Source organism: Callorhinchus milii, unplaced genomic scaffold (assembly GCF_018977255.1).
Source record: "Callorhinchus milii isolate IMCB2004 unplaced genomic scaffold, IMCB_Cmil_1.0 Scaffold19, whole genome shotgun sequence".
In the NCBI taxonomy this organism is placed as follows: Eukaryota; Metazoa; Chordata; class Chondrichthyes; order Chimaeriformes; family Callorhinchidae; genus Callorhinchus; species Callorhinchus milii.
Window position 1 is genome coordinate 7555483 of NW_024704760.1, and position 26431 is coordinate 7581913.

General features: G+C 42.4%; 1 protein-coding gene across 7 annotated transcripts in view; it reads left to right on the plus strand.

Annotated features, from left to right (window-relative positions):
• The window catches only part of LOC103179107 (neuron navigator 1), a 183081-nt gene that overhangs the window by 135346 nt on the left and 21304 nt on the right, over positions 1-26431 (plus strand). For 4 of the 7 annotated variants that reach the window (XM_042342049.1, XM_042342048.1, XM_042342045.1 and 1 more), the window contains 10 exons: positions 2047-2232; positions 8488-8540; positions 9624-9647; positions 11106-11183; positions 14021-14104; positions 16292-16403; positions 17901-18022; positions 20658-20666; positions 23349-23527; positions 24158-24311. In XM_042342049.1, coding sequence (XP_042197983.1) covers positions 2047-2232; positions 8488-8540; positions 9624-9647; positions 11106-11183; positions 14021-14104; positions 16292-16403; positions 17901-18022; positions 20658-20666; positions 23349-23527; positions 24158-24311 — 1001 coding nt within the window. The remainder of the gene's footprint in view (positions 1-2046; positions 2233-8487; positions 8541-9623; positions 9648-11105; positions 11184-14020; positions 14105-16291; positions 16404-17900; positions 18023-20657; positions 20667-23348; positions 23528-24157; positions 24312-26431) is intronic. The other 3 variants (XM_042342046.1, XM_007894203.2, XM_007894204.2) reach the window with 3 other exon arrangements.

The following is a 26431-nucleotide window of genomic DNA, read 5'->3' on the forward strand; positions in this document are numbered from 1 at the left end:
CTATTACACGGTGGAACATGTCATTGTTGCAAATTTTTAAATAAATAACCCTTATTTTCAATGCGGTATTGAAACCTCCAATAAAGCCAGAGTGTTTCAAAAGAGCAGTTATTGAATATTCCTGCAGGCTTCACAATAAAGGGCTGTTGAACACTATCTTGTAGTTAGAGCCAAGTTTTCAAGGAGCATTTAATATTAATTCTTGTTGGCAGATCAATAAAGAAAAGCAAGAAAGCCACTCCTGACATCTGATTAGCTTTATTAGAGTAGCTCTCTTACAGTGATTTTGTTAACATCACTGTGTGTGACCTGAATAATCTTATCGCGTCTCGTCAACGGAGCTTGGAATTTCTCTACAGTTTTACCGGCAGATTTGGGGGTGGGGGTGGGGTGAGGGGTGGGGTGTGTGTTTTGTTTCAGTGAAGGCTTAATGTGCATCAAACTGTGAATTTGACTTTGCCGTAAATTGATTGTTCAATGGCGGCACGGCAAGTCAAGGCTGGAATTAACAGCTATTTCAAAAGCAGGAGATCCTCATTAGTGACAGCGAAGTACTACAAAGAGTTCTTTGTTGTGGACTCTATAGCAAGTGAGCAGCAACAACATCAAGGAAGCCCTCACAGAAAGGAAGCCTAGCAACGACTCCACACCAGCCAGTGGGACATGCCATCACTTCACCCAGTGTTTATGCATAAATCCTAATCCTTTCGCCACCGTGTTTCTACCACAAAATCCCCATATATTCCAAGGACATGTCAAAAGAGTATTGCTTTTTGTTAATTGGATTTGGAATGCCCTGAAACACTATGTGATGAGCAACACGGTGTGAGAAAGTGTAACTTAATTGATTACTGCAGGTCAGGGTTAAAGCAAAGCACTTGCGTTCTGCTCCACATGCACGCACTCATTTGAACAAAGAAGTCTTTTGAAGGACATCTCTCGGGTTGTAGCATCACAGAAGACAACCCACCATTTGTACAACTTTGCAATCGGTCAGAAGTATAACATTTGTGTGTGAACTGTCCCAGTAACTGGTTAAAGCCACCGTACAGTAAATACATGCAAACGGTAAATTAAGTTCCATTTATGGAATATTTTGACAGAGCAATATGTGGAAATATGTAACACGTTATATTAGCTGACGGTACAAGACATGACATTTAAGGGAGAAGCGTGACAGATTAAAGGGTGGAACTGCATTCAACTTGCCCTTAGCAACTGTGTGTGGTCTATTTTTAGCAACGTTTTGAGTTATTGTCAGGGAATGGGACCGAATGGAACACAATTTCCACACAAGTACAAAACCTTCTCCCAAGTGTGTGCTTTGTACATTAGCTCATTATTTTTATTCTACAAAAGTGACAGCTTTCTCAGTGCGTTTTTTTCTTTTAATCCTTTTACATAGTAACTTGCGTACACCATCTGTAATATGAACTATTTGTCAAACGAAAGTGATGTAAAAAGAGTTGAGGGGACATTTGTTTTGCCAAGTTGATGCAGTTTGACCCAAATTATAGCCCTGAGGAGTATCTTAACATAAATGCCCCCCAAAAAGGTGCTAATGTTTAGAAAATGGTGGACACTGAGTCTTCAGTCTTTGTAATTGCATGTTTGGCATAAAACGACCTTAACCTTCAATAATAACAAAAACAGAAGTCGCTGGGCACAATCAGGTCAGGCAGCATCTATGGAGAGAGAAAAGTGAGTTAACGTTTCAGGTCAATGACCCTATTGTCAGAATTGCCTTCAATGCTGATAAGAGAGAAATGAGATCCAGGCATCTTAATGAGATTCACAGCAATTCAGTGCAAGACCCAAATACAACATCAAATTGCCCCAACCCACCCACACACACACACACCCCCCACACACACACACGCCCACACACACCCACCCACACACACCCACCCACACACACACGCAAACACCCACACATCAAAAATCCACACGTGAACCTGATTCTGCTGCTGCCTTACATTTGCCGAACTGTGCAGAATTTGCTGGTCTTTTAGTTCAATACCAGTTGTCTCTTTCTTGATCCGGCAGCGAGTCCCACCGCAGCCTCCCAGCTCAACAGCCCGACTCCAAAAATTATGCGGTCAAACAGCATCCCGACCCACGACTCCTCTTTCGACCTGTACGGAAGCTTGCAGCTGGGCAGCACCATGTCTCTGGTAGAGAGACCGAAAGGAATGATCCGCTCGGGTTCCTTTCGAGACCCCGTTGATGACGGTAAGATATTTATTTTGCTCTTTGTTCGGTGTAGAGTTGATTGTTTTTTTTCGACGCTTCGGTTGGTTGCAAAATCCATGAAGGTCATTTACCCCCCCCCCCACCCCAAAGTGAGATCACCGCAACTTTAACCCTTAGAGCACTATTTTCTTCCCCCCACCCCACCCCCCGCCCATACATTTTTCTCCACATGGTCCGTCTCCATTCCTATCTCACATAAAACGCTGTCAAAACCCTCAGTCATGCCTTCACTACCTCATGACTCAACTTTTCTCATGCACTCATCGATGTCTTCCTGGTTCTGCTATCTGCAAATGCCAGTTCATTCAGTTCAGTTCATGCCATTGACCCCAGTCCTCACCCGGCTTCACTGTCTCTGTCGCCCCAAGGTATCAATTTGAAGATCTTCATCCTCCCCTAAAAATCTACCTCGTCACCTGCCGTGTGGAGTCCTGTAGCTCAGTGGTTAGAGCACTCGCTTTGCAAGTGAGAGACTTGAGTTCAATTCCAGGCAGAGGGCGAAACCTTGGGCAAGTTTCCTTACTCCACACAGAGCCTAATAATAATCCCTCCAAAAAACCAAAAACAATAATTAAATTGGTCATTTTTCAATCTACGACTGTTTGTGGGACATTGCTGTGCGCAATTGGCTGCCGCGTTCGCCCACAAATATACAGTCAATTCACTTTACAGTGTGTTCTGTGAAGCGCTTTGGGACGTCCTCCCGACGTGAAAAGCGCTATATCAAATGCAAGGATTATTATTATTATTAAGTGTTCCCAGGTGTTATTCTACATGAAGGGTTCTGTATAAGTACAAGTTGTTGTAAGATGTTTTAATTCTCAACAGGGGAGATCTCAGTGTTAAAAAGTGCACATTCCTTGCTGTGCTATTTGCTTTTCCCAAGTCCTCAAATTAAATCTCAATCTCTCAATTTTAAATCTAACTCTCTTGCAAAGTAAAAAGAATTGCATATTACTCTCAATGAATTATTTAAGATGAGATCTAAAATTCTGACTTACATTTTGTTCTGTGCTTTTCTACATTGATCGGGCCTTTTTGCTCTCTGTATTTCACTCCGCAACAACTTATTGAAATACAATGAGCTTAAACCATTAGTCACATGCATAACGGAAGATGCTTCCGATCTCCATAACAACCGGTATTAGCGCTCATTTGTGCAATTTATTAATGGAAAAGATTTTAAAAATTGTTTGATTACAACTGCAAAACCAAATGAATTCAATATCTTTCAGTCACACCCAGTAGTGCTCGGTATTAGTGCACATTATTTTTTCTCCAACCTCCGTTAAACTAATATATATTAAAATAATATAAAATGCGTTGCTTAGGTGCAAAATGTAATTTTCCACTTGACTTGGAGTAAATCTGCTTTGCTCTTAAGTGGGAACTGTGACATTTGACCAAACCTAATTTATGTACAATTTATGGGATTAAATATACTGGCATTATCTGCAGGAAGAGAAGTGTTACAGCTGCATTTATGTGTGTGTGTGGGGGGGAAGGGGTTGAACATTGGCCACTTTTGCATGTATCCATATACGCTTTTCCCCAGAGCCTGCAATAAATAATCAATTGGTGCATCCGATTCAGAAATGGAAAATCCAGAGAACTGTCAATTAATAGTCAGTGAATGGCTCTCAGAATGGAAGCCATAATTCATAACTATATTTGAGTTGTAATCGGCATTCATTAAAATTTGTTTGGTGCTCACATACGTCAAATTAAAATCGTCGTTATTTTATTAGCGTTATTGGTAGGCTTTCGCTTATCAACATAGACATTACGCTTCACAGTAAAATCCTGTGAAGCACTTTTAGATGTCTCAATGACATGATGAAGCTCTATGTTTCAATGCAAGAATTATCGTTAGCTTATTTGGCAATTGCCATTAGGCTTACAAATTATTTCTACAATTATTTCTACGTCAAATACTCACTGACTTTTCCAGAGCTGAAGAGTCAGTGTGAGCTCTCAGCACAATTCCATTACTTGTACCACCGATCACCACATTTTCACTGCTGATCTTGGCGAGGTAGCAGAATTTGCATTTGGGGCGTAGGGGAGAGGAGAAGAAAATGGTCAAAACCGCTAGAGCAGTGCTTAGCTGCTAAACGTTTTGGTCGGTCAACCAAATGCATTGTTCTTCATTGAATTTTTCTTCATTTATGGCCTCAGTAGCTCCTGAATCGCTGTATCGCGGCTCAGTAACTCCTGAAAACAATGTATTGATCTGGCGAGGTCGTGCCTGTATTGGTGCAAGGGATTGGCGGGCCACTTCCAGATCAACCAGTTGGAGACCCTCTGGGCTAGAGCCTTTTCTGATGTAAGCTGACATTACAGTGACTCTGACATGGTTGTAGTCCAATTCCGGCCAGTGTGACTTGTATTAATCTTGCATTTGATATAGCAGCTTATCACAAAGCTGAGGTGTCTCAAAGCGCTTCACACGATTTTACTGCGAGGAGTAGGGGACTGCATATATGGACTCGGACATATCAGGATTGGGAGATCAAGACTGGCATAAAGGTCTGAATGGAAAAGAGAGGACGTTCCATTTTTCAAAAGAAAAAAATAATAATCCTTGATTTTGTGGGCAAAAACTTAATAATTAATATTGCAACACGGTTTGAAATCCCGCCGTGCACCAAATCTCCTCAGATCTCCTGAGAGGAGTTTAAGCCTGATAATTGTCCTACATTTATAATCGGGCGACTATTTCAGCATCTTCTGAACTCAAACTGAGATTTCAGAGATTCGCCCGGAAGAAAATTGGGACCCAGTGGTGATGATGTATTGCTTTTCCCACCCTTAGCTAGTTTGCAATCCCATTTGCGAGTTGAAAAGAATAGACCAAGGACTTGTACTGTCCCAATTATTTTTCTGTCTGCAGAATAACAGGCTGTTTTTTGCAGTAGAATTGCTGATCTCCTAATTGGGGGCTGTCATCTTCCCCAGCATTTCAAAGGATAGTGGCCTAAAATGTGATGGGTTTATGTTTTTTTTCACTTGGCCACAGCTCACAGCAGCAATGAGCAACAGCAAGGAAGTGAATTGGGAGCCCAATTCCTTCAAGTTTTATGCCATTTAGGTGCTGTTTTTTAGACAAAGGCTTGATCGAAACTTGGCTTTTCATGATAAGATGTGAAACCATTCCCCCTCCACCAACTCTCCAGGGTCCTATTGACACACGTGTGCAGTACTTATTTATTTAAAAGAAGTGCGTACTGTACAATTGAGTAATAAATGTGCACACCTGTCGACGATTATTCATTTTAAATGCTTTTTTTTAATGGTTAAAATGTGTGCGAGTGTTTAAATAATAATGGCCGAATAATTTATTTCCCTTTTAGAGATCTCGCATGCAGAGTAAATAGGAACAAATTGCTGTGGAATGCTAGTCAAAATTAGCAAAGTGTCCCTAATGATTTCTTTTGATCTGTCAAGTGAAGACTCTTTTGTCTGCCACTGATAATTGGCTCTGGGATTCAGTTGATGCTCTCTTAATTAATTTGATCTGAAGCTCTGTTTGTAAGTTAAAATATGAAACAATGCTTTTCTCCCCTCCCCTTTCCAACAAGCAGAAAAGCTTTTCATTTATATTCATTTATTAATAATTGCGCATGAATATCCATGACATTCACTGTCATCTATGAAGGCTGCTCTCTGTGTCTTCGGCTGAGTACCAGTCACTTGATGGGTGCTTTTCCCATGCATGTACAATTAGGAATCTGTGTTTGTCCTCTGGTATTATTTTCACTGCAATTAAAACGTAGTTTTGTCGCGTTGTTAAACTGGCCTCTACCAGACCAGCAATAAAGTTCACCCAATGTATCTTTTTTTACTTTATCGAAAGGTAGATACCAAGGCAACGTGTTAAAACAGAACCTCACACCTATCCTGGTCAGTGAAGAGTTAGATCATTTTGGACAGAGCGGAAATATGATTGGTTTCAGTACCGCAGGACCAGGAAGGAGGAAAATCAGTTAGTACGTCTTCTGATTGTCAGACAGTGACCCCCAAGTGGAAAGAGCAAATAGATGACTGTCTTCTGGGTTGGGTTGTAATGCAATACAATGCATGTAATATACTCCAGTGTACTGCTGATGATGGCATGGTCATGCTGGCTCATCGACAGAAGGGTGGGACAGTCATTTTCGTCATGGACTCTTCCCACTCAGCTCCCGTTAACCCTGCAAGCCAAAGAGCTCCAATGGGTAGGGTGGTCTTAGCTGGACATGCAGTGAGAAAGCTCTTAATGGCAAGCCTATGAGGTTTTAGCTAGTCAGACTCCAACAGTACCCCAATGCACACTCTGGGGCCCCCAAGCCTTGTGTTTTGCTTACTTGCACCTAATATTTTCTGGAATTAGATAAGCAGGATATATCCCTCCAGGGGCAGAGTGCGCATTCCATCCCAACAAATATCTCTGGCATTTCCATATGTGGGTGAGATGCATGGAACTCTTTGGTTTGGCTACTCTTAAGCATGGTGATGGGTTTCCGTAGGTTCAGAGACCCAACATAATTACAAATAGTGAAATGCAATGCAACCCCACAGGGTCAGCACGTGTAGGCTCATAAATGATGGACTATCACTTGGACAAGAAACCAAGTGAAACCCACAGCAGGTAGACACGATAGCCTCCTTTATAAAGCAGATGCCGTGTGGAGCCATGGTTGGCTTCGGCCCACAGACTTGCTGGTTTCCCGAATCTGAGTGGAGCACTTCATTACAGGAGGAAAATTCTGCCCTGTTTTATTGCAAGTGTATCTTCTGTCCACCGATGTTGAGCAGCATTGAAATGTGAGGTAAACTGTGCCTGTGGAGGGAGCAGAGAATATTTTCGTTGCACTGTATCTTGACTTGCATTTGTTGCAATGACTCACAATCTGCCCAATTACTGTAGCTATGATTCCCAGAGTACAATACAGTACAAAGTTACATTTTTTTAGCACCTTTCACGCCGGGAGGACATCCCAAGGTGCTGGACAATCAGGGATTTGAACCCGAGCAGTGGGGTTGGGATTAGCGAGGGTGGAGGGCAGGGAGGATATCTAAAATTAGAGTACATCCAGCTACCTAAAACTGTAGACAATTTCCAGTACATGCACAAGCTAGAATTCGTACTGTTTCAATAGCACCTCCAGGCCAGAGCACAGTTAACGCCACAAACACCTGAGACATTGGATAAGGTCTCATGCGATGTCGTTTATATCCAGGTCTTGCAAATAATTTTTTTTAACAGTTTTTGGGGGGGGATATTGTCTGAAGAACAGATGGAAGCCTCACGGGTGGTTCTGCGTGGATGTAAAATCTCAAAGAACCTGCCAGTAGCGAAAGACCATGGCTGCTGGTTGGAAGTCAAAGCTGTTAAATCACTTTATTGTAATGTCTAACTTGTGAAAAACTAAACCCGCTGGCAAATTCAGCACCAACATTTACACAGTGTCGCCTGACTTTCCTAAGACTGTTGTATAATTAAATTAATAATCACCACTCCACCATTTGATTTCAGCTGCTCCATTACATTTCTTTTATTCATTACTCTTCTTATTTGTGCTTTATTTAAAAATTTGGGTTGCCCCATCCTGACGAGTGCGGAGTAGAAACCCTGGCGCGGACTGGTTAGTCCGAGTGGCCTGGTTTCCGCGCTGAACATTCTTTGTAAATCCTGGCCGAGCTGACCAGTTGGTAGTTAAAGACCCCATGGCACTATTCAAAAGGAGAAGGGAGTTTCTCCTGGTGTCCTGGCCAACAATCCCCCACATGCAGCTGGTCATTAGGTGCTCCGAGATGCCATCCGGGGTGAATAGTGCTATATAAATTCAAGTTGTTGTTGTCATTCACTTCCTGGTTGCTTGTGCAATATTGCTATGCACAAATTAGCTGTCACGTTCATCTGCAAAATACAGTCACTACACTTCACGGTATACGGTGTGAAGCGTTTTGAGAAGTCCTCCTGAAGTAAAAGGCACTATATTAAATGCAAGGATGATTATTGTTGTTATTATTAATAATTACCTCTCCATTTGATTTCAGTTGTTAAGGTAGATTTATTTTATTCATTACTTTTGTAACTTTGATTTTGTATTAAAAATAAAACTGAGTCGCTCTTTTTCTCTACATCGGAGAGAGATACAGTAGCTGTGACTGCAGTTGAGGCATGTTGAGATGCTTGTAAGGTTTAAGGGTAACATGTGATTGATTGTAACTTTACAAACTATTTTGCAGTTCATGGCTCGGTTCTGTCGTTGGCCTCCACCACGTCATCGGTTCATTCAGCAGTAAGTCCCGTCTGTTTAATCTACATTACCACCTCAGCAAGATCAGGTTTAAAATCTCTGAATTGAAACGTGCTTGGTCAAGAAACATATTTTGCATCGTAAAAGCTGGTTATTCGACCATCTCTACGTAGCTTCTATGAGTAAAATACATAATGCAAATTATCCCTCGTTTTCCGTTCTTATGAACCTAATAACAGATACTGCTTCTGATGAGAAAGTGAAGGAAATATCTCCTGAACACAGAAATTCTGTCTGTTTCTAGAGCTTGTTGTGCGGAGTCTACAAGTCTTATGTAATCGGGTAGTTCAGCCTAACCCTAAGGAAGCTGTACCAACCTTATGTCCTGCAGGCTGTTTATCATTCTTCATCATGTCTGCATCCCTATCAGTCCCTATTGCCCACAACGGAAGCTCAGTCTTTCACTTGCTCGTCCTGGTATTATTTTTAAACGCAGGAAGTAAATTCAGCAAACCTGTCAAGTTTACCATGCGCTCAACCCTGTGGTGTTCGCAGAATGGTTTACATCACGATGAGGAAATTGACGAACTTGACTTGTTATAATACACATCCTTTTGGTTGCCACCCCAATTTCCTAGGCTGTCTGCGATTCAGGAGTACTGTTGTGCTTGAGTTGTTGCGGGTTGGTGGTGAGTGGGGGGTGGGAGAGTGAAAGGAAGGAAGAGGAGAGGAAGGAAGTGTGCTGGCTTTGGAAATTCTTGTTGGTTCAGTAGTCAGTGTTGCTGCTGATGTTCTCTTGAACCTCGTGGATATCAAAGGTCTTTGCTTCCCTCAGTGGGAAAGAATCCCCTGAGATATAATAAACTGATAGATCAGGCTCAATGGGCTGAATGGCTTTCTACTGCTCCTGTTTTTCTATGTTAGATTTTTATTTTGAGAGATTCAGAAAGCCTGAAAGGGTTAATCTGTAGACAGTACCCTGTTTCTACTTTATTAACATTCCTGGCTGACACATGAATATTCTTTTTTAATTCCGAAAGAGTTATTATTTGCATAAAAGTTGTGCCTTTTTGTTCGCACTTTTTAGAATATATTTGAAAATATTTTCTCATTTTCCTTTTCCAGAGCGAAGACAAGATCCAGACAGAGGTACGGATATTTTGCTTATTTCAGTCCTTCTCATTCATGGATATCCTGTTGATGAGAGTTCGCAATTCAGTTCAAAAGCTGCAATGTTCCCTGTCCATGCATCAAACTCAGCTATAAGATATTCAATGAAGATGTTGGAGAGGGGCAACGATATTGTTCCTGGGTATCAACAGGGCAGGTTACTATTTGGATCTGAACAGATGCTTTCAGTACAGAGAATACAAATACATACTGGATGACCAAAAAGTCATCATGCCATACCAATGTCTAATAAGTCTGATAAAATAAAAAGAAATGATGATTTTTGTTTTAGATAATAGGGTAAGATATCATGTATTTGAAGATGGCCATTCATACAATGCGAACACCTGAGTGCCATGAATTTATGTCTGGTGTAGAAGCTGCTGCCCAAACAGCAACTACAGTCTTAGGTAACAAACAGTGTAACCTGGTGTCAAGGAATATCTGAGAAGACCAGACCACTTGCTAACCTCACTGGCAGAAACCATTACCCATGGAAAGCGATCCGCCAATCACTAATAACCAGGTCCCTAATAACTGGTAGGTAAACAGAGACATTTGGAGAAAGAAAAATCGCTGCACAACAGGACTCCTCACGGAGAATATACTTTCAATATAGGGGGCCGCGGGGGGAGGTTGGCGAGAGGGTCAGGAAGCGTGGAGGCTTATGTGCACCTAAAATGCTGGAACTGTCTCGTTGCCCTGTTGCGATGCCGTAGATTCTGCGTAATTCTAGAATAGTTAATGTGAACTCTGGATAAAGGGGTCGCTTGACTTGTGCATGAAGCATCCCTCGCATTGCTTTCAGTACTCTTTTCATATCAATCACTGCTGAAACCAGAGCACGTAAACGTTTTGGGGGGCTTTCATTTTGAGCTCCAATTGGAAAACCACCTCCAGGAAGTGGTTTTCAAATTAAATCAATCCCATCCCTTAAGGATATATAAATCCTCAGTGTATAATTAGATTTATTTAAAAATTTAAACTCCAAAGTTTTATGGTTTCTAGCCAATTTATTGGACCACCCTTAAAGTTCTCTGATGGGAGAGCACCACCAACACTGCCAGCTCTTTAATACCATTAAAACATTAACTAGTGTTTCGATCAGTCATTTATGTCCAGTACAGATCTGAAAATGTGCTGACTCTCCAGTGAGTGATTCAGAACAGGCAGCCAGAATCTCTTGCCTGTTAGATTTTTATTAGGTAATTAGGAATATCGGGCAAAGACAGGTAATTGGAGTTGAGGCACAGATCAGCCATGATCTGATAGAATGGTGGAACAGGCTCGAGGGGCTGAATTTGCTTCAAATCACTACACAACTGGAAATGATGACATTTCCTATGCCAGTTCCGGACGCATTTCTCTTTCAATCTTCGTTTGAGATGCACGACGCGATTGAGTTGATGGCGAATCCTGTGTGTTTGTTTGTTGCAGCACATTCGCAAGCTCCGCAGAGAACTCGAGTCCTCACACGACAAGGTTTCTGCCCTTACATCACAGCTGTCTACTAATGTAAGTTAGAGCTTTGTAGGAAAATCACAACCGCAGTCATAACACAAAATACCTGCTGTTCGAATGTGATGCACGAGTAAAGTCTGTTTTAAAAACGGGCAAATTGTTTCTCTTCTCGTGAAGGGATTGACTTATTCTGTCCTCTGATTCCATAGCCATAGCCATCCTCCTTGTGATACCACTCCCAAGGTTTCTAACCTGCTCGGGCATTTTTTTATGAGAGAGAGAGAAAACTTTCATCCCATCAGTCTTGATAATCTCTCTATTTGGTAGCACGGTTACCTCTGAGTCAGAAGGTTGTGGGTTCAACAACAACAACAAGATTGCATTTATAGAGCGCCTTTCACGTCGGGAGGACGTTCCAAGGCACTGGACAGTTGGGTTGGGACCCGAGCAGGGGGGAAATGGTCAGGGTGAGGGGAGGGAAGGGAGGGAGTGAGGAAGGGGTAGAGAGTCGAGAGGGGAGCTGAAGGCCCGGTTGAAGAGAAAGGTCTTGAGACCGGCCTTGAAGGAGGAAAGGGAGGAAGCAAGGCGAAGGCACTGGGGGATGGAGTTCCAGAGTCGAAACTTTTAGCTCTCAGTCGAGTTTAACATTCCCCAAAACAGTGCCTGGGGTGCACTGCATTGTTGGAGGTGTTGTCTTTCAAATGAAACATTAAACCGAGACCCTTGTTCAGGTGGAAGTCAAAATCCCATGGCACTATTCAAAAAGAAAAGGAAGCTTCTGCCAGTGTCCTGGCCAACAAACCCCTAATAAAATGGGTCGCTCACTTCATGGCTGTTTGTGAGACACTGCTACGTGCAAATTAGCTGCTGGGGTCACCTGCAAAGGCACCATATCAAATGTAAGGATTACCATTGAAGTGCAAGTAACATACAAAAACTATCCACATTTCACAACAACCAGAATCCAGAAATTTCCTACTTTTGTAGAAGCCACATTTGTATTCCACAAAACAGTGGCTTTTAGAGGATTTGAAAGGAGTCAATTAATATTCCTCTTGGACTGAATGACCTTGGTTAAGATTCTTTGATAGAAGCCTTCACAGGCTCTGAGTTGTATTTCAAAGGAAGAGTCGATAATTAATCAATAATTCCCATTTCGAAGCAATGCTGTGTAATTAATTGTAAAGAAGCTAATGAAAACTTGGTTACGGAATATGTCAATGCACTGTATAATTGGATGTTAAAGATCCCCAGGCACTGCACGAAAAGGGAAGGGAGCTTCCTGGTGTCCTGGCCAACTACCTCTATAATAGGATATGGCTGTTTGTGGTACATTGATGTGCACAAATTGTCTGCTGCGTTTATCCACAAAATTATAGTCACAAGACTTTACAGTGCATCCTGTGAAGCACTTTGAAACATCCTTCCGACACGATTAGCACCAAGGAAATGCAAGGATCACAATCTACAAATATCTGTTGGAGGGAATAAAATTATAACCGTGAAACATCTTTATTACTTTGTTATTGCTATGTTTTACTAGTTACCATTACTAAATACTATTACTAAGATATTACTAAAATAATATTTGGGTAACCTGAATAATAATCTGTGCCATAGTAACAATATACAAATCGTATCTGTTTGAAAACAGAATCAAATCAACATTCATCAAATAAGTGAAAATAAAATGCTTCACGCTGGATGCAATTTAATATAATATTTTGTACTAGATTCAGGATAGGAAGAACAAGGTTGGTGTATCTCACAGAACGATTGCTTTAATTTTGCTGATTAACTTGACCGATTTAAATGATTAACGTTGCAATTTATGCGCCTCTATTGAGCAGAATTCCCTGTCAGTAGATAGTGCGAAAAGGTGCACAATGAGATTAATTAGTGCTGTTCTGTGTATAAAATTAATTATATATAATTAATGCGAACTTTGCTTGCAACTACTGAAAGATGCAGAATTTTTCAAAGTACCAATTCCCTAATCTGTTCTTAGCACCGCTATCTTATTGCTTCTATTCCAGCTTCCCAAGGTGAAGGGTTTTACTTTTCGGTTGCTACCATTTTGCTTTTTGGTTGTTACCATTTGCATTTGAAACAACAACATCAAGTATCAATTTTATATCCCAAGAGCTTCACACAGCTGACTGGGAGGGAGCCCGAGCTGTGGGCAAGGGGAGCTGAGGGAGGTGATGGGGGTTTAGGGGTGGTGATCAAAGCTGGAGAGGTGAGAGAGATAGGTAGAGAGACTCCAGGATGGAGTTCCAGAGAGTGGGAGCAAAGTGGCTCAAAGATCACCCACTGATGATCAGGCGGGAGACATGAAGCCGGCTGGTGTTCACTGAGCAGAGGGAGCAGCTGTGTGGTAGTGTTGCAGGAGGTCACAGAGTTGGCTTATTGAGGCCACGGGAGGATTTTAATGCGAGGAAGAGGGTCTCAAATTCGATCCGCTGGGGGATGGGGGGCCGTGGAGCCGAGCGAGGACACGATGCAAATTTGCAATCGTACGACACCTTTCACATCGGGAGGGCATCCAAAGATGTTTAACTGTCCAGGTGGGGGAAGGGGTGGGTGATAGGCTTGCAGAGCCTGGTGCGGGAGACAACACGAGCTGCAGAGTTCTAGATGGACTGCAGCCGATGTAAAGAGCAGTCAGCTAGCAGGGCGTTCCGATAGATGAGCCTGGATCATTAGATGTGTGCGCATCAATTTATATTTTGGCTTTATATTAAGGATACCATGCGTATCATTCAATTTTTTTTAAGTGGAAACAAGATGTAATGCAAGATGATGTGGTAATAAGCGCATGAATGTCTTTTGGCATTTGTATTAGTTCTCGTTTTATTCGAGTGTTTTTCTCTTTCCCGGATTTTGTTTAGGCTCATCTCGTGGCAGCCTTTGAGCAGAGTTTGACCAATATGACCTCTCGTCTGCAGAACCTTGCTGTGACGGCAGAGCAAAAGGTCAGTGAAAACTGTAGGGTGCCTAATCGTACACCTGTTAGCGATGCCTTATTGTATGCATCATGTACACGTGTCCTCCATTGGGGAAACATAAGGTTGGTGACAAGTTGCAAGGTGAGGTTAACAACAACAACAACAATAACAAATTACACGTGTATAGCATCCTTCACATCGGACAGATGTCCTGGCATCAATTGCTAATACCAGATTCATGCTATTTTTGAACTCTCCCACCTCCCTCCCCCCTCCACTGATCCCATATAAATTATGTTTGTCGTGTGCAATCACAGTCGTGTCGTGTGCAATCTCCAGTGATTTGTGCTGGAGCTTGCCCCTGTCCAAACCATCTCTGGTTGGTGCTTTTTCCAGCAAATCCATTTATAGTGTAAATGTAGGCAATGTAAAACAATTTACCTCCTTCTAAATGTTTGGTTCCTTAAAACGCTTGGGCAGTTCCTTTTGGGACTTTGAAGGGACGGCTTGTAACGTTGGTTGCTGAGTTGTGCAGCTGGCTCTTCAAAAACATGAAATAATTCTTGTGTTTATCAGAGTTTTACCCTTGGACATTGATGTGGTGCCCAGAGCTTGCTCAGCCACTGGCACTAGCAGCTCTGAGAGCTTCAGTATCAATTAGGTGTCCCGGGCCGAAACGCTTCACATAAGCAGAAGTAGCCTTGTGTGGGAACTTCATTTAAAGGGGACGAAAACATTCAGTGGAAAATTGCCATCTGTGCTATTGAATATGTCGGCAGATGGCAAACAGCAGGGAGTTCCTCTATAACAGGATAAATGATGTGGCAAAAAAAAAATTCTGTTTGAATGTTGTGTGACCGAATTCAAGATCCTTGTCTTCGCTTTCATTTTTCACCCCACCTTTGCCACCTCCCACAACCCTACACCCAGAATATAGAAATCGATGGGACTAAGGAGGAGACCTTCAGCTGAACCTGAATGTACAACAATGATTTGTATTCATACAGTACTCTTCAAACAGGACAGTGTCCCACTGCATAATGGCAGGTTGGACACGAGTGAGAGAAACAGGCTGGTTCATGGTTGAATATAGGATCAGGTTTTTAAATAAATAGTTACGCAGCTGTTTGCTAACAGAAAAGGCAAAAAGACGGTAATTCTTCCCCTCTACCTAAATGGCAAGGGCAAAATGGCTATTAAAGTGGTAAAGGAATTGACTTGATCTCACGTTACGATAAATATATTGTATCTTTAAAAATGTCACTGAGAACAGAGGGCAACCATTTGTTCTCTTCATTGCTGACAGGAAGAGTGGCCTTATCCTGCCCTCTGGCGAATTATTGTTTCTCTTATTAATATGCAAATAACAAGATAATTGCCCGTCTTTGATCCCTGCTACACTTCAGACTCCTGATTGGGGCTCATCCTAATCACTGTGTCATTGACAAAACTGATAACATACAGGGCTCCATGGAACATCCCTCCTAATTATGATCATTCTGGAAATGGGTACAATTAACACTGCAATGCTTGATGTCTTATTCACGCCATTATTTTTCTGTGAGAAAACACAACGACAGCACCCCTGATGCTCAGAGTATAAATAGACGTCCAATGTGATATAGTACCAAGACGTAAATAGGTCTGTAATAACAATGCATCATTTTAATTTCAAATATCAAATGCAAGGATTATCATTATTTTAATGAACAATCAGTTGACCTACATTTTTTATACTGTTGCATTCTGCGTAGGAAAATAGAAACCAGAGTAGGCCGTTCCACCGCTCGCGCCTTTCCCGACATTCTATTAGGTCATGGCTAATCTGTACCTCAACTCATTTACCCACCTTTGCTCCACAACCCTTGATAATCCAACCTAACAAAAATCTATCCACCTCAGTCTTGAAAATTTGCAGATTGGGTTCTACTCTGCATTTCAAAGTTGGTACATGTCAGATAAAATCGGTCATTGATTTTGTGGCTCTTTGCAGGACATTGCTGCGCGCAAATTGGTTGTCGAGTTGACGTACAAAAATACACAGTCCCTGCACTTCACAATAAATCCCTTGAAGCGCTTTGGGACGTCCTTCCGACGTGAAAGGCTCTATATCAAATTAATGGAGTATTAGTATCATTCAATATGTTAAGAATTTTGCTAAAAATGATGTCTCTTCTCGATATTTAATGCTCCTCTTTGTATTTGCCTGAACAGGATACAGAGTTAGTTGAACTGAAAGACACAATCGACATGTTGCACAAAAAGAATGCAGAGGCTCAGGCTGTCATACAGGGAGCACTGAATACCCAAGACCTAACACCGAAAGGTAAATCCATGCTTGTGCCACAACTCCGGACAGATGGTGGTTCTCTAACCCCTTGCCCTCAATCTGCACAATGTTTTCAACTCTCTCGTTACTCTTGTCATACCCACTGTCTTTATGAATGGACTTGTACACTCCTACATATAGACTGGGGTTGAATTTCTTAGAGCAGGGGAAGCAAAGGGCTGATGTGACTGACATGTATAAAATAATGAAAGGGTTAGATCGCGCAGGACTCTTTGAAGAGGGATTGCTTGACATTTTCATCCCCCCCCCACCCCCCCCCCCCCCCACAGACACACACACATACAAATACAGAAATTCCCCAGTGTCTAATGTGCTCTAGGTTTCATGTTAACCGATTGAATTACCCAGTAAGTAATTTACAGCATTATGTATTGGCAGTGTACACTCTCTCAACTGAGCCATTCCTCTGAACACTAATCCACAGGGGATGTGCAGTTAAACCTGGATTGCTTTGACCAAGTAAATCCAATAATGTTTGACAAATCTATAATCACTAACCTTTTCTTGACTACTCTCTCCCCTCCTCTTCCTCCACCCGAGTTTATGTCGAAAGCAAGTTTGGACTGAAAAATACTGTATAAGGGTAAAGCTTTGATTCATCCAAAGTCCTTGAAAATGTGTTGAGTGATTGTGGGATGGAGTTCCAAAGAGTGGGGGAAGATAGACTGAAAGCCCAGCTGCCGATGGTTGGGTGGGTCGGGCAGGAGACCTGGAGCAGGTTGATAGGGGGTCAGCAAGTCAGAGATGTAGGAGGGGGCAAGGCCATGGAGTGCCTTGAAAGTGAGGTTGAGGATTTTGAATTCTATCCTCTGATGGATGGGGAGCCAGTAGAGCCGGGCGAGGGTGGGGGTGATGGGGTCACGGAGTTTGGTACAGGAGAGGACACCAGCTGCGGAGTTCTGGATGATCTGCAGCTTGTGGAGGGAAGAGTTGGGGAGGCCGACAAAAAGGGAGTATCCGTAGTCGAGCCTTGAGGTGACAAATGTGTGTATGAGGGTTTCGGCGGCCTGAGGGGTGAGGCAGTGGCGGAGTCGGGCAATGTTGCGGAGGTGGGGGAAGGCAGAGCGGGTCATGGCACGGATATTATGGGGGAGAAACTACAGTTGAGGGTCGAACAAGACGCCCAGGCTCCTAACTGGCTGAGGAGGAGTGTGCAACCGTGGATGCTGATGTTGCCAGTGCCTGAGGTGCCGAGGCTCTGAGCTAATCAGGAGGGCCTCAGTCTTACTGACATACAGCTGTAGAACGTTGGCTCCCATCCAGGATTTGATGTCAGACAGACAGTCAAGACAGTCTATGCAGGCAATGAAAGGGAACAACTTTCCCAGCAGATAACTTGTCTTAAATTGGATTTAAGACAACTTGCCAGCGTTGAACTTGAATGGGATCCACTGTGTTATCTTGCAGTTTAATGCTATCAGTAACAAAAGCAAATGCTGCGTGATGCATTTGTTCCATTGCTTTATTTCACAGAATTGCGTATAAAGAGACAGAATTCATCAGACAGTATATCCAGCCTCAACAGCATAACCAGCCATTCTAGCATTGGAAGTGGGAAAGATGCTGATGCCAAAAAGAAGAAAAAGAAAAGCTGGGTAGGTGCTATGAATTGTGTGACATTTATTTGATCTAAATGTTCAGTGAATTTAAATCTGATTTAATTGACAATTGTCTGTTCACACTTGTAATTTTACATTGAATAAATCCGTACCACATAGCATGTTAATGAACAGTGCACACACAGCATTGGCCCTTTTCAAAATAACTTCCAAATGTCTATTGTTAAACTCTCTGCGATGTGTTCTTTTTTTCTTGGTAACAATTTCTTCCTCACGTGATGTGTGGCTATATCATGTATGAATATGATGCAGTCTGTTCACCCACAAAAATACACAGCACACTATTTTACAGTACACAGCATTCTGTGACGTCTCAACGACATGATAAGCCGCTATATCGAAGGCAAGGATTATTATTATTTAAATTTAAATGAAGCCTTTCATTTCAGGTGGACGTCCAAAGTGCTGGTGACACTGCTGGCTGGGCACCCAAGGGAGACTGGGGGTGGGAGCTTAGAGGGGTGGGGGTGGGGGAAGATGATCGAAAGCACGGTCAAAGAGGTACGTTTTGAGATGGACTTTGAATGAGGGGAGCGAACGAGTGGGAGGGATCCATCATGCAGTTAGGCAGAATGTTTCATAAAATAATAATAATACTTGCATTTGATATAGCACTTTTCACGTCTTCTAGACATCACAAAGCGCTTCACAGAATATACTGTAAGGTGAATTGACTGTATATTTGTGGGCGAATGCATTTTTGGAGTATTTTTTATGCAACAATTGTGACTTTTCTGGCACAGTTATTACTTTACGTTTGCTTTTCTCTGTCAATATCAATTTTAATATGTTTAGCCAGAAAATGTGTGGCACATAAACCTTGGGGTTCCAGGGCTTGCTTCCTAGCAAGACTTGCAGGCTAAAGTCTTGGGTTACTGATAATGTGATAATGCTTCTGTCCTTTGAGTTTAAGGACGTACTACTCCTTGGTTAGGCAAACAAATGTAACACTGAATTAAAGCAAGGGATTCCTCCTCCTTGTTTCTTGGACAAGTGAGAGGCAGAACTCTTTTGGTCATCTTGCCCTGTTTAAATTGAATCTCCCTGCAACAACAACAACAACAACAAGATTACATTTGTATAGCGCCTTTCACGCTGGGAGGAAGTCCCAAGGCGCTGGACAGTGTACAGCATTTCAGACCCGAGCTGGGGTCAGGGGAGGAGAAGGGAGAGGAGGGGAAGTGGGGGTGACCAATGGCATGGTCGAAGCAGAATAGTATCGGGGGTCAATCATTGTCGAATCCCAGAATCGTCTTTGCAGGTAAAGGAGGGCGCGGCCTTATCCAGTGCAATAGAGAAAAGGCAAACCGTAAAACAAAACCGCACACCAATAAACTTTCATTTTCATTACATTGAGATGCTTCTAAGTTAAAATCTATTGTGTATTAGAGAACTCAGAGTTCCAAGCAAATCAGATCAGTCATTTTCAACTCTGAAGTGCCTTGAAGATGCATTCCTCATTAAAGCACAAGGGACTCCTATGTGATGTTATTTAGTCAAACCTTAGCCTGCTACAGAATACTCTGTACTCCCTGCACCAGCCTTGTTTCAGGATCAATTGATATGAGGACGTAAAACTTGTCTTCTGAGATGTCGGGGGTGGCTTTAGTGTTGTAGAATTAATGCATGTAGACTTGCAATTGATGTATACTTAGAAAGTGCTCAATAAAAACAGGGGCCCTTTTTCTTGGTTACAGAATCCCAGATGTTAAACATCTAAAAAATGACAGTCAATTAACATTTAACACTAAATTGTTAATTAAAGGTGTCGAGACTTCCTCTTTGACTGTTCCTTCAGCCACACTCGCACCCTAACCATACTTACCGCCAACCCCTCTTGATCCCAACCTCCAGCTCGGGTGCAAACCCTTAACTGTCCAGCACCTTGGGACGTCCTTCCGACTTGAAAGGCGCTGTATGAATGTAACTTGTTGTCCTCGTCAGTACCATCCTGCCTTTCTTAAAAAAAATTGTATGAGGATGAATTGCTGGGGCTTAGAATTATTGGAGCTTGGATTTGTTTGGCTCGAAACTGCGATGGAGGTAAATTCACCACAGATGGTGATGTTAGCATTCGTTTTTCAGCATTTAAAGCAAACCTACCATTTCATGTGATTTCGACGGATTCTAGTGATTTCCTGTCTGAGGGATTTTTGTAATGGAGATTGAAGTCCACAAACCATGTGATTTGAAACCTTACCCGCGCTCTTGGTTTCCACTGCACTCCACACCATGGCTTCCAATCATACCATACGAGGGAAGCTTTTGGAATGGGATAAAATGCTGTTGCAGTGTTTACAATTTGCTACAATCCTTTTTTAACTAAAACAAAGCCTTCTGAAACTTACCTGTTTGAATTGAAATACTTGGAGAAATCTACAGGGCGCTGTAACTTTTAAAAATCGAGTTGTGATTGATATTGATCAGGAAATGCGATTCGGTGCATCCTTAGGGAAGAGTAAGATACTGCTGCATAGTTCAAGTCGCATCGGACCCACATTTCCATTTTGTAGTCCAAAAAGCACAAAGACTGGAAAAAATACAAAATGCATGGAACGGTAACTAGTATTGCTTTGTTTTTCCTCCCATGCTGACATAACCTTTTTTTCAGGTTTTCGAGGTAAGTGCCTGTCTGTTAATCATCCAAAGAAATCACATACTACATCCAGTGTGGATAAGTGCCTCATCCCCACATCCAAATCCATCCGACCCATTGAAATTCAATCCTTAAAGCACTCTTACTTTCACAGTTCTGCAGTCACATACCTCTTCAAGTTTTGATAACCCCTCAAAGGTTTGCGTTTTAACAGCTTCATTATTGTCTTTGTTTATTTGTTGAAAATAAACACTGCTGCCAGATTATTGAAATTTGGACGCGTTTCCCTCACATCTGTCTGCAATGCTCCTGCCTTTTGTAATCAATGTTTTACTGTGACGGTAACTGTTAATAAGTGCTTTAAGGGAAACGTATGAGCAAAACACATTCATCGGTATTGTCGCCAGCAGAGTGCTTTGGATATTTCAGTGACTACTTATTTACTGCACTCTCTTGGATATTTAAAATGATCTCATGAATAGGGCTGTCATGAATATTTGATTCTGGAACACATATTTTCAGAGGAAGCACTCAGAATTGAAACCTGGATTCATCGGAGGCTCTTAATGCGGTAATTTTAATGCAAGCCTCGTTCGCAGCAAAACGTACATTTCTGACAGTGATAAAGATTGACAGCATAGAATAGAGCCTGGAAGCAGGCACTCAGTACTTTGACTACTGAACGGAAAAGACCACATGTTTATCCTGTTACAGTGCATTTTCGTGTGCGTAAGTCTCAGTTCCTGATGTGAATCTTTTTATTCACTCGACACATTTTATTTGAAGGTGAAAGAATCTTTCAAAAGCCACGTTTCTGCCACTTTGCGCACCCAAAAGCACATAATTAAATGGCCCAATATTTGGATTTGGCTGATTCTGTTCTCTGCCGTTCTGAAATGAATGCCACCCACTGCTTTACTGAGTTTTATCACTGAAAGAATGCCTCGTAGTGGGTAATACTGAGACTGTTTTGCACACCCTGTCCATAGAGGAGGGAGTTTCTTTCTCCCAGTGATCTGGCCAATAATCCCATGGATAAAATAAAGTTATTCACATCATGGCTGTTTGTGGAAAAATTTCTATGCACAAATGGCCTGGAAAATACAATTGCTGCAATTTACAGTAAATCCAGTGAAGCATATTTCAACACCTGATAAAGTGCTGTAATCAATTGCAAGGATTATATTAATTATTATTTTTAATAATAACAACATTAATAACAATAGCCTACATATTTATATGTCACTCAGTGGCACAGTGGAGTCCTGTAGCTCAGTGGTTAGAGCACTTGCCTTGCAAGCGAGACACCCGGGTTCAATTCCAGGCAGAGCGAAACCTTGGGCAAGTTTCCTCATTCCACACGCCTGATAATAATCCCTCCAAAATAAAATAATAATAAATTGGTCATTTTCAATCCACGACTGTTTGTGGGACACTGCTGTGCGCAATTGGCTGCCGCGTTTTGCCCACAAATATACAGTCAATTCACTTTACAGTCTATTCTGTGAAGCGCTTTGAGACATCGAGAAGACGTGAAAAGCACTATATCAAATGCAAGGATTATTATTATATAGTACAGATTGCACTGTTACTTTGGGGAAATCTGTCCGTTCTTTTCAAAAGACGGTTCGGTTTTAAGACCGGCTAACAAAACACCATTCCAATGATGTTTATTCCCCATTTTTGTACTTTTGCACTGATTCAGAGAAATCGGCAGTAAATTAATAAATGGTTGAGTCATGACAGTCCTAAAATCATCACATGTAACCCCCAGTTTGTATCCCTTTGTGAAGTTGCATAATTACAGTGTTTTGATGGTTTTACATATGACACCAAGATGAATGCTAGTGGTGGGCTTTGATTTAACCTCTGGAGCACCGCATTCTTAAATTGAATGGAAGTTTCCTCATTTCAGTCTGTTTAGTCTGATCTTCTATGTATCCATCACTTATAACGATTATCCCAAGTTATGAAACCCTATTGGTATAACATCCTCCTAGTGAAAGATCTTGGATCAGGAAAGTGATGAAAAAGGCAAAGATAACGCCACCTTTAATGGTGGTGTGGATAGATATACAGCTTCCAGACCAGGAGCTCGCTGGTTCGAATCCAGTTTGCTGGTTTCAAGCTGGGATGCATTAGGAGGGTTAGGGAGCGGAAAAACAGCCAGGGTTACTGCTCCTGGTCCCTCTAGCGGTTGTACTCCTGAGTGGGAGTCGGGTGGGGAGAGGTCAAGCTCAGCTGTGACACTCGCGACAGTCCAGGAGCCTGCCGAGGCTCATACATGAACCATGGCGACTTGGAGGCAAGGACAACTGTGACTGTGGAACCTCATACTAGCAAGAGCAAGGCCAGGCCAGGAGCAAAGGGGCCATATGCCAAATTTGGAAGGAAGCGGGGCGGGGGAGGAAGGAATTGGTAAAATAATTGGACACACTTTACCTATTTTAAAACTTTTTTGGGGGAAGGAAAAGTATTGCGGGTCATAGCTTTAATCTATATCGGGTTTCTTTTCCCCCCCGCAGAAGTGTATTTTATTGTTTTGAGAGCTTTAAAAAAACTTTCGTTTCAAACTTTCAGAATTTTTCTTTTCTTTCATCAATACAGAATGCGCCTGTGCCAAACATTAAGCTATGCCAGCTGTCATCTTTGCATGTTTTACTGAAAGTGTTATATACCATGCTGTGAATCTCTACTGTCTTTCAGCTGAGGAGCTCATTTAAGCAAGCCTTTACCCTCAAAAAGACTCCAAAATCAGCGTCCTCTTATTCCGACATTGAGGAGATAGCAACACCTGACTCTTCCGTTCCCTCGTCGCCGAAAATGCAGCGTGAAGATCCTGAGTCACCATCTCCCTCCATGAAGCCTTCACTCTCATCATCTGGGTAAATAGATTGCAATATTTACTGATGCTTCACCTCCCTGATTACCTCTCTAAATATGAATGACGGGGGGGTCTATATTGTTACAGGTGCCTTCCTTCAGACGAGATGTCAAACCGAGGTCCTGTTTGCATGTTCAGGTGGACATTAAAGAGCCCTTGGCACTATTTTAATAAGAGGAGAGAGTTTCTCCCGGTGTCCTGGCCAACAATCCCCCTAAATACAACTGGTTATTCATTTCACTTTGTGGGTGTTTGTGGGATATTGCTGTGCATGAATTGTCTACCATGTTCGCCTGGCAATACAGTTTGTAGTGTCATGTCCACCTGAACAGGCGGACAGGAACTCGCTTTAATATCCCATCCGCAGGATGCATTCCCAGCACTGCACTGGAGTGGTTTGACTGTATTTTCTCTCTCTGAGGCCAGGGAATGCACTGGAGTGTCAGGCTGGACTCTATGGCTTCAAAATCCAGACGACACGGGGCCTGAACCCACAATCTTCTGACACTCGCTGGGAATTAGGTCCCTGTACTTAATTATTTTCAGACTGGGAGTTTTTTTTAGTGTAAGATTTTACACTAAAAAAAATTTAATTTAGTTACTGAGAAACTCAAGTGTTTTTCTTCTGAAGCAGTGTCTACAACTGCAATGATCCGGAGAAGGACGTGTCCAATTTGCGGAGCGAGTTGTGGGAGAAGGAAAGGAAATTAACCGATATCCGTCTGGAAGCTCTGAATTCCGCTCACCAGCTGGAGCATTTACGAGAAGCGATGCACAACATGCAGGTATGCTGAAAACGGTTCTCTTCAAAGGGATTGTTTGTTTTTCTGGAATCTGAATTCGTTTCACTCCAGTTTTGTCACCAGGAGCAATCCATTTATGCTGGTCCGGTCCCAAGTTTTGTGAGGATTTCAGAGAACGTCCTTCAACCATCATTCAGTGCAGATATTTGCTGTGGCTTTGCCCTGACAGCTGATTACAACAATACGATACAATTTACATAAGAATGCTGATGATGATGATCCTCGCATTTGATATAGCACCTTATCACGTCGTGGAGGCATCTGAAAGTGCTTCACATGGTACACTGTGAAGTGGTTTGACTGTATTTTCTCTCTCTGAGGCCAGGGCATGTGTGGCAGAAACCACATGCCTCCTAGTGGCCAGCCACATAGCGGCACAAAGGGTTGAATGGAAATCATTTCATCTGGTCCATTTGCAGTCAGAAGAATGGAGCAGAAGATAATTTATGTGTGTGTGTGTGTGTGTGTGTCGGGGCAGAGGGGGGTGAGTGGCTGATTTGACAGAGCGCAGTGAAGGCTACCCTCTGTGTAAAGCATTGCTTCCTAGTGTTTATCCTAAAACCAACCAACTGCCTTTCACGGCGCAGAACCCTTTTGTCTGGGGATATTAAGAACATATACAACTCGTCTAACTTAAAATAACTAGTTAGATATGGTTGTGTGTGTGTACTGTGGGACTGCAGAATTGATAGTTATTGAAGCTGACTGCCTTGTACACACACAATCATTGATTTTGGCTTAGTTTTGTTTCTTCACTCAATGGTCCTCGTATCATCTTTAGATGGTTTTTCGTGCTGGCTTTTCAAATCCATTTATTCTTATCAGCTGTCACAGTTCCTGCTGAATAGCTCCAGATTTAATTAAGCACTATTAATTTTAATGGTCTTTTCCCTCCTTCAATTCATCTGTGATGGATACTCATTGGTACTAGAATGATGAATTTGAATCTGAGTTATTCATTGATCCCCAGGCCTGTAACACTCTGTGAAGTGTTAACTGCAGGCAATGTGTTACAATGCAAAATGGGAGGCTGAAAAGTAAATAGGGACTCTATATTATCGAGCTGTGTAGTGGACCAGCTATGTAGTGAGTGTTTGTGTGTATGTGTGAGTACGTTCAATTTAAATAAAATTTTGCCAATCTCATTGTACAGCCAAAATACTGCTTGCCGTCGTACCCTTTGAAGGTAGCTGAAGCTAAATCAGAAATATTCTGACACAGATAAATTGCATATTGTACAAGAACGTGCCAAGCGGAAGCCATCACTCCTGTGATGTTCAGTCGTGGGATGTTCCTACAACAACAACAACAACAACAAAATTGCATTTGTGTAGCGCTTTTCACGTCGGGAGGACGTCCCACGACACAGGACAGTCAAGAGTTTTGGATCCGAGCTGGGGGTCGGGATTGGGGAGGGTGGAGGGCAGGGGACGAAGCAGGGTGATCGAAAGCACGCTCGAAGAGGAGGGTCTTGAGATGGGTCTTAAAGGAGGCAAAGAATGTGATCATTGGGGTGGGGGGTGGGGTGGGGGTGGAATCATGCTATTGGAGTGGTTTCAGGGCCATTATGATATTTACTACACCAAGTGTTCAGAGCCGCTTCACTATTTTTACTTGCTTTAAGAAGCGCATTTCCTTTCAACCTAAACTATCTGACTCCACCTGTCCACCCTTGTTTTTTTTTATATAAGTATGGGAACCGCCTCAAGACATTTCAAATTGATTGCTTGATTGCATATCCTCCCCGGGGGGAAGGAAAGTGAGGTCTCCTTTGAGCTGGACTGGTTTCAAAGTGACATGCCTGCCAATGGAATGTCAGAATCGATTTGGCGGTCTCAGTCGTCCAGTTCCTGAGCCAGGCAGGTCTGCAGTATTCCAGGGCACTGCTGATGACAGCACAGCCAGCCTGGTTGACTGGGAATCAAACCCAGGTCCTCTCGCTTGTGAGGCGAGCACTCTAATCAATACACTACAGGACTCCATCTTGATGTAAATTACATCGTAACTTTCAAGCTAAGCTTCTGCAACTCTTAGCACTGCATTTACATGTATCATTCCTTTCTTTCCTGACAGAAATACTGCTGAAAATAAGCATCTGAAAA